The 8,143-nt window shown below is 57.6% G+C and overlaps 1 protein-coding gene across 4 annotated transcripts; it reads right to left on the bottom strand.

Annotated features, from left to right (window-relative positions):
* Positions 1–7,788, bottom strand: BRD2 (bromodomain containing 2). 4 transcript variants are annotated; one of them, XM_057404046.1, is made up of 12 exons: positions 7,659–7,788; positions 6,710–7,010; positions 5,603–5,740; positions 5,390–5,531; positions 5,100–5,308; positions 4,074–4,454; positions 3,856–3,984; positions 3,074–3,328; positions 2,801–2,943; positions 1,738–2,051; positions 1,008–1,130; positions 1–200 (listed from the first exon to the last, which is right to left on the bottom strand). In XM_057404046.1, the coding sequence occupies exons 1-12, from the start codon at positions 7,685–7,687 to the stop codon at positions 70–72; spliced, it is 2,295 nt and encodes a 764-aa protein (XP_057260029.1). In that variant the 5' UTR covers positions 7,688–7,788; the 3' UTR covers positions 1–69. The 4 variants fall into 4 exon arrangements, with proteins under 4 accessions (XP_057260029.1, XP_057260028.1, XP_057260030.1 ...); XM_057404045.1 differs by having other exon boundaries at positions 2,801–2,982; XM_057404047.1 differs by lacking the exons at positions 6,710–7,010; positions 7,659–7,788 and adding an exon at positions 6,067–6,168 and having other exon boundaries at positions 2,801–2,982.
* Between the last annotated feature and the right edge of the window lie 355 nt (positions 7,789–8,143).

Here is an 8,143-nt window from a genome sequence, read left to right on the forward strand (position 1 = left end):
AGAAAAGGAAGGGAATGGGAAGGGAGGGGTTGTATCCCGCTGACGTCAACGATGGCGTCATCATCCCCGTCACCCCGAGTCGGAGTCGCTGGTGTCCGAGGAGGAAGAGGAGGAGGAGGAGCTGCTCGAGTCCGAGCTGGAGCTGGAGGCGCTCAGGCGGGACACGGCCACGTGCTGGGCGGACTCGGCCTTGTCGCTGGCTATGGGGGGCCAAAAACAGAGGGGTGAGGCCTCTGTCGCGATATGGCACGACAGACGTCGAGAAAAGCTTCAAAAACCCTGGTAAACGGCCATAAACTGTCGAATAGTCCCCAGTCGTGATAAACTACCACGACAGTCCCCAATAATCGACAATAAACCCCAATAAACTCTTGTGATAATCCTCAATCGCGATAAATTGTGATAAACTGTCACGATAGTCCACAATAAACCCCAATAAACTCTTGTGATAATCCCCAATCGTGATAAATTGTGATAAACTGTCACGATAGTCCACAATAAACCCCAATAAACTCGTGATAATCCCCAATCGCGATAAATTGTGATAAACTGTCATGATAGTACACAATAAACCCCAATAAACTCTTGTGATAATCCCCAATCGCGATAAATTGTGATAAACTGTCACGATAGTCCCCGATAAACCCTTGCGACAGTCCCCAATCGCGATACACTGTGATAGTCTCTAATTAACTACTGTGATGAACTGTCACGACAGTCCCCGATAAGCTGCAATAAACCCAGTACCATTGTGACAGTCTCCTGTCAACTATCATGATAAACTGGCACGACAGTCCTGGATAAGCTGTGATATGCCCCAGTACCATTGTGATACTATCGTGGTCATTCCCGACCGCCTGTCGTGACAAACTGTCACGATAACCGCACTAAACTGTGCTAAACTCACAACAGACCCCGATAAACCCCCATAGCGGGCAATAGCCTGCTCTGCGCTATCACGACAGGCTGCGATAACCCGCCCGTGACCTATCGCGACAGGCGCTCACCCTTCTTGGGGGGTTTCTTGGCCGAGTTGAGCTGCCCACTGACGTCCTGCAGCCGCTTCTCCAGCTCCCGCTTCTTCTCCAGCGCCAGCTCCTCTTTCGTCTTCCCCACCGGCTTCTTCAACGCTGCGGAGGTGACATGGAGGGGGGGTCAAAGGGACCCCAAAATAGCCCCAAATCACCCCAAAAACAAATGGCCAACCAGCAGCCAAATAATGAACACCCAATGGTCAACCAACACCCCATCTACCACCCCAAAACAACCAATGTCCGACCCCTCAGCCAGCACTCAACCAATGGCCAACCAACCAATCCAACCATCGACCACCCAATGGGAAACCCCCCACCCAACCAGCCCCCCTCAAAACACCCAACGGCCTACACCCAACCAACCCAACAGCCCAATGGTCTACACCTGATCAACCCAACCCCTCAACAGCCTACACCCAACCAACCCAACATGCAACTCCTCAACCCAATGTCCTACACCCAAACAACACCCAACCCTTCAACCCAATATCCCAACGGCCTGCACCCAACCACTCAACCCAACAGCCTGCACCCAACCAGTCCAACACCCAACCCCTCAACCCAATAGCCTACACCCAAACAACACAACACCCAGCTCCTCAACCCAACGGCCCAATGGCCTGCACCCAACCAACCCACCACCTCAACCCAACCCAACTCAACCCCATGCTCAACCAAAGGCCGCCCTGGGGCCGTGTCTCACTCTCGCTGTAGGGCTTGCGCGGCTTCTTCCGCAGGCAGGACAGGACGTAGCGCTCCAGCTCCCGCAGCGTCGAGGGCTTGAGGGTCTCGAAGTCGATCTCGATCTCCTCCGGGTTGGAATCCCGCAGCGAGGGCTCCCGGGATTGGATGATGTGCACCACGCGGCCCAGCTTCTCCCCGGGCAGCTTGTTGATGTCCAGGCTGAGCTGGCGCTTCTCGTCGTACGTCATGGGCTTGCTCTCCTCCTCCTCCTCCGAGTCGTAGAGCGCCGACGGCGGCGGCGGCAGCGCCGCTTTCGCCGCCTTCTTCGAGTTCCTGATGGGAGAAAACGCTGATTAAAACCCCCTTTTCCTCACCAAAAACGAGGGCTTTCCCACCAGAACCACCCCCCATTTCACATAAACCACAAATTCACCCCAAATCCACCCAATTTTCATGCCCCAAATCCCTTCAATTTCAGACAAAACCCCAAAATCAATTTTCCTGCCCCAAAACGCTTTCCCTCCAAAATACTTCAATTTTCACCAGAACAATTCAGAAAGTCCAAATTTTTCAAAACAGACACCAAAAGCTCCAAACTAAGCCCCCCAAATCTTTTTTCCTACCTCAACCCCCCAATTCCCCCCCAATCTCGATAAACTGTGATAAACTATCACGACAGTCCCCAATAAACTCTTGTGATAGTCCCCAGTCACGATGAACTGACAAGCTGTCACGACAGTCCCCAGTAAACCCCAATAGACGCTTGTGATATTCCCCAATCACAATAAACGGTGACAAGCTGTCACGGTAGTCCCCAGCAAACCCCAATACACTCTTGTGACCCCAATCGCAATAAACTGTGATAAACTATCATGATAATTCCCAATAAACCCCACTAAACCCAATAAACTCTTGTGATAGTCCCCAACCACAATAAACTCTGACAAGCTGTCACAATACTCCCGGATAAACCCCGATAAACTCTTGCGACAGTCCCCAATAGTGATAAACTGTGATAAGCTATCGTGATAGTCCCCAGTCACGATAAACTGTGACAAGCTGTCCCCGCTCCACATCCTCACCGGGTGCCGCCGGCGGCGGCTCTCCGTGCCCGGCGGAGCTGCGCCTGCCTCAGCCGCGCTTCCTCGTCTCCCCCTTTTTTGTGTTTCTCCGTTTTCTTCTTCTTCTTCTTCTCCCTCTTCCTTTTGGGTTTGGAGACGGGGCCCTGCGAGAGGGCAGCCAACTGCTCGTGGACGGCACGTAACTGCAGGGGGGATGGACACGGGGAGGGGGGGGTGAGGTGGGCACCGGGCAACGGCTCCGGTCCGGCTCCGGCACCGGTTCCGGCTCCTCACCTGCTCCTGCAGCTCAGCCAAGCGGTTGGCCCGTTCCTCCTCCGAGTCGGAGCTCTCCTCGCTCTCCGAGGAGCTCTCGCTGCTGCTTTCGTCGTCTTCGTCGTCCTCGTCGTCGTCTTCGTCGTCGTCCTCGTCGCTGGAGGATTCTTCCGAGGTGGATTTGGAAAGGGCGCCGGGAAGCGGAGCCGATACCGAGGGCGGGCTGGCGGCCTGCGGCTCGTCCGGCATCTTGGCGTAGCTGAACTCAAACACGTCCTGCGGGAGAGGCAGGGATGGGGGTCAGTGGGGGGCACCAAAGGGCAATGGGGACGCCTCAAGGGCGCCAAGGTCCTGTCGTGTCCCTGGAAACGTGTCTTGATCTATCCTTAGGGATGACACACCAGAGTAACAGGGATGGGACTGGATACTGCGACAACGACATTAGGAGTAGACATTAGAACAGGAACACTGGACACCAGGATCGGACAAGACACCAAAATAGGGTCTTATCGGTAGGGATAGGATACAGGGACACCAGGACCCAAACATCGGTGTCTTGATCTATCCTTAGGGATGAGACACCAGGATAACAGGGATGGGACTGGATACTGGGACAACGACATCAGGATTAGAGACTAAAACAGGAACACCAGACCCCAGGACACTGGGAATGGGACTGGGCACTGGTGTCTTGTCCGTGGGGACCAGGACATTGAAGTCTTATCCCTGAAGATGGGACCAGGACACTGGGACCAGAGTGGACAATGGGACCAAGGGCACCCACGCACCCGACCCCAGCTCACCTGCAGCTTCCGTGCCATGGCCACCACGTCATGGTCGGGGGGGTTGTACTTGTAACAGTTGGAGAACATCAACCGGACGTCAGCAGCGAACTCCTGCGCGTCGTGGTAATCCCTGTTCTCCATTTTCCGCTACGGGAGGAAAACCATCGGTGAGGAAAGCCTGAAACCACCCCAAAACCCTACTCCTGCCTCCCCCCCCGCCCCCCCCAGCCCCACACCTTGATGGTGCTGAGGTCCATGGGGTGCTTGATGATCTCATGGTAGTCATGGAGCCCCAGAGCCGAGGCATCGACGGGCTTGTAGAAGGGCCAAGCGTAGGCCGCGTGCTTCTTGGAGAGCAGCTCCTTGAGGATCCCGTTGCAGTACTTGAGCTGCTCCGACAGCTTCCCCTTTTTGGACGTCTGGTGCTGCTGGGAATCGGGCAGATCCTTCCGGGGGGGCTTGATGGGGCGCCCGCTCTCGCGCCGCGCCGGGATTTTGGCCGCTTTGCTTTCCAACAGCGTGGCCGAAGGCGAGGATTCGCCCCCGCCGCCGCTGGTGGCGATGATGGCCGTGGTGGTGGGGGTGGTGGTGTCCGCTTTCCGCTTCACGCCCTTCTTCTGCCCCCCACCCCGCCCCCAAAAACATCCCAAAATGAGGATGGGGAACACTCCCCTGCTTTGCAAGACCCACCAAAATCCACTGAAACACCCCCAAAATCCACTGAAATACCCCCAAATCCCACAGAAAACCAAAATCCACTGAAATACCCCCCAAATCCCACAAAAAATCAAAATACCCCCAAATCTGCTGAAATACCCCCAAATCCCACAAAACCCCCAAATACCCCCAAAATCCACTGAAATACCCTCAAAATCCCAAATTCCACTGAAATACCCCCAAAATTCCACAAAACCCCCAAATACCCCCAAAATCCCACAAAATCACAAAATCCACTGAAATACCTTCAAAATCCACTGAAATACCCTCAAAATCCCAAATTCCACTGAAATACCCCCAAAATCCCACAAAAACTCAATGTATCCCCAAAACCCTAAAATGCACCCGGAAGATCCCAAAATAACCCCAAAATCCACTGAAATATCTCCAAATCCCACAAAACCTCAAAATACCCCCAAAACACCCAAATCCACTGAAATGCCCCCAAAATGCCACCGAATCCCAAAACACCCCCAAAATCCACTGAAATACCCCCAAAATCCCACAAAACCCCCAAATCCACTGAAATCCCCCTAAACCCCTACCTTAGCCACGGGCTGGGTGGGTGCCGGCGCCGCCAGGACCGGCGGCGCGGGCGAGTGCAGGGACTTGAGGAGCGGAGCGGTGATGACCGACGGATGGGGAATGTTGACGATGGTGGTTGGGATTTCGGGGCTCGGGCTGTAGACGGTGGCGTGGGACACGGAGGAGACGGCGGGGACTTGCTGCGCGGCGGTGAGGCCGGCCAAGAGGGCTGGAAACGGGGCGAGGAACCCCATTAGGAACCCCCAAAACCAACCCCTGACACCACAACACCCATCGCGGCGAGCGGTACCTGCCGCCCGCGACGCTCCTTTCTTATGGCTGTTCCTGGCCACCGGCACCACGATCTCCTGCTCTTCGGGTGGCATCTGAGCCACCTTCTGCAGGAAGATCTTCTCCAAGGTTTGGGCCATCAACACGATGTCATCCGTTGGCTGGAAGGGCCCAAAGGGGCGTTAGGGTTGTGGCGAGGCGGCGACGCCGGTGGCGTCGGGGTGGTTCTCACCTTGTTGTAGATGTAGCAGTTGGTGAACATGGTGTTGAAGTCCTGCATGCACTCGGCAGCCCCCCAGTAGTAGTTGTTCTCCAAGCGCCGCTTGATGGTCCCCATGTCCATGGGTTGCTTGATGATCTTGTGGTAATCCTATGGGATAACGGGATGCGGTGGTTACGGATAGGGCGGAAGCTCCGGTACCCGGCGCCGAGCTCACACACCAGCTCTCACACAAGCACCCAAACGCAGGCAGGAAGGGGGGGGGGAAATAGGGGTTTGCTCCCTACCCTGAGAGTGCCACCGTCCCCCTACGTGTCCTTTGGCGGGGTGGAAAACCTACGCTATGGGGAGAGCTGGATGGAGGCCGGTGTCCGGATGGGCGCGATGATCCCGGGAAAGGAAAAGGAGGGAAGGGGTGGGTGTGGAAAAAAAATCTAAGGAAGAGCAACAAGAAAGAACCTCCGTGGAAAAATTACCTCCGGGCTTTAAATCCTCGAGCGCCACAGGCGAGACACGGGGGGGCTGGCGTTTAATTTTGGGGTCACAAGATGTCTTCTACAAACTCATGGATGGGCATCTGCAAAACGCATTCAGGGCACAAGAGATTAGGTGGGAATGGGGGGGGGGGGGGTAAAGGGAGGGGGAAAACGTCCGGATTTACCTCTAGGAGCGGCTGCGTGGTTGCATCCGTGCTTTTTAGAAGGGATAACGGGAGCAAAGGGGGAAAGGTGGCAGCCGCTCAGAGGACGTCCCCAGGATGAGCCCCAACGCCTACGAGGGGCTATGGGGAGGGGGGGGATAAGGGGAGGTGTTGGGATGGGATCTGGCGCCCGGAAAACAGGGCAAAATCTCCTTGGGAAAAGGCTTGGGAACGCTGGCGGTGGCACTCTCAGGGTTGTATGGGGACAAGGTTGGGGGGGGAACCAAGATGGAAAAGGAGATGCCCCAAGCGGCATCTCCCATGTGCCTGACACCCCCTGCCTGCACGCGTGAGGGGCGATGGGGCCGCACGCATCCATCCACACACGGAGCCATGTGCCGGGACACGCTTCCACACGCCAACAGCCCCCCCACGTGCCCACCCCCCCCCCCCAATTCCTATCCGTCGGAATGCGTTACCGGGAGCCCCAGCTTGACGGCGTCCACCGGCTGCCGAAAGGGCCAAGCAAACTGGTGCTTCCAGAGGGCTTTCATCACCACTTTGTGCAGGTACTGGAGCTGGTTGGTGACCCGGCCGGGCTTCTTGGGGTTGGAAACCTCGGGGGGGGGCGGGTTCACCTGCGGCGAGGGCAGCACCGGCACCGAGGCCATGGTGGGGCTCTCAAAGCCCTCGTAGAGGAGGGAGGGTTTGCGGATCCGCTTGCCGGGGGTCGATTCCGTAGCCAGAGCCATGAGCCCGGCGTTGCTCTCCCCTAGGAGCCTGGAAAAGGAGCAGACAGGGTTAAACCAAAGAGCTCCGTTATGGTTTAGCCAAAGGAGAAGAAACCAGCCCAAAAGCATCACCAAGCGGTTGGGTCATGGGGTTCCCAGCCCCAGGCTCGGCGCCGGATGCGAATCCGGGTGCCAGGGTGGGCTTTGGGGATGGATTTCCCAAGGAACGGGGCAAGCGGAGCCAAGGGCTCGCTGCGGATCCAAGCTCAGCCTCCGAAACAAAGGGCATCGGTGCCACTGACGGCCGCTGGTGCCGGTGTCACCGCTTCCATTGGGATTTAACCATCACAGCAACGCCAACAAAGTGGAACCATGGCATGGGTTTGGTGCTGTTATGATCACCCATCCATGAAGGAATAGGACACAACATAAGGGATCTGTATCCGTGCCCCATTCCCGAGTTATGGGTGAAAACCCAATGATTTAGGACAACAACCGGCGGAACACCGGGACGAGGGGACCACAAAATCCATGGGAAAACCGGGATCCCCACGGCCCCATTCAAACCAATGGGACAGCACCACCACCGCTGGCCACGGGTGCCCGGTCCCCCCAGGAACAGGCACCGGTGTGGGGTGACAACGACCCCATTCCCCAATCCCCCCCCACCCCTTACATCCCGGGTCCCGGTACCTACTTGCTCTGGGGGTTCACGTTCTGCAGCATCGCGGCGGCTGCGTGCGAGGCCCGCGGGCCCGGCCCTTCTCCTTCTTCTCCTCCCGCCGCCGCCGTCTCTTCCGACGCCCCCCCCACTTTGCCCGGATTAACGGGGGTGGAAAGGTGGGGGGGGGGGGAGCTCAACCGGTACCGGCCCGGGGAGGGGGGGTGGGGGACACGGGGACGGACGAGGCGGGCGCCGTCAGCGCATCACCGGCCGACGGGGAGCGGCGGAGGACGGCGGCGGCGGCGGATGGAGGCGGATGGCGACGGGGGCCGAGTCAGCGGCCGGGCTCCATCTTGGCTCCCGGATGAAGACTGGGAAGGGAAGGAGGAGGGGGGGGGAAGAGAGAACCGGGTTGAAGGGGAGGGCCCCTCACCGCCGGCCGCAGGCAGGGGTCGCTACGGAGGCCGGGGAGGGTCCGGCGGAGCCGTCCGGGAGCGGCGGAGGCGGGGGATGGATCC

This window comes from Pezoporus wallicus, unplaced genomic scaffold (assembly GCF_028554395.1).
Source record: "Pezoporus wallicus isolate ANWC-B61680 ecotype Strahan unplaced genomic scaffold, APGP_CSIRO_Pwel_v1 contig_11744, whole genome shotgun sequence".
In the NCBI taxonomy this organism is placed as follows: Eukaryota; Metazoa; Chordata; class Aves; order Psittaciformes; family Psittacidae; genus Pezoporus; species Pezoporus wallicus.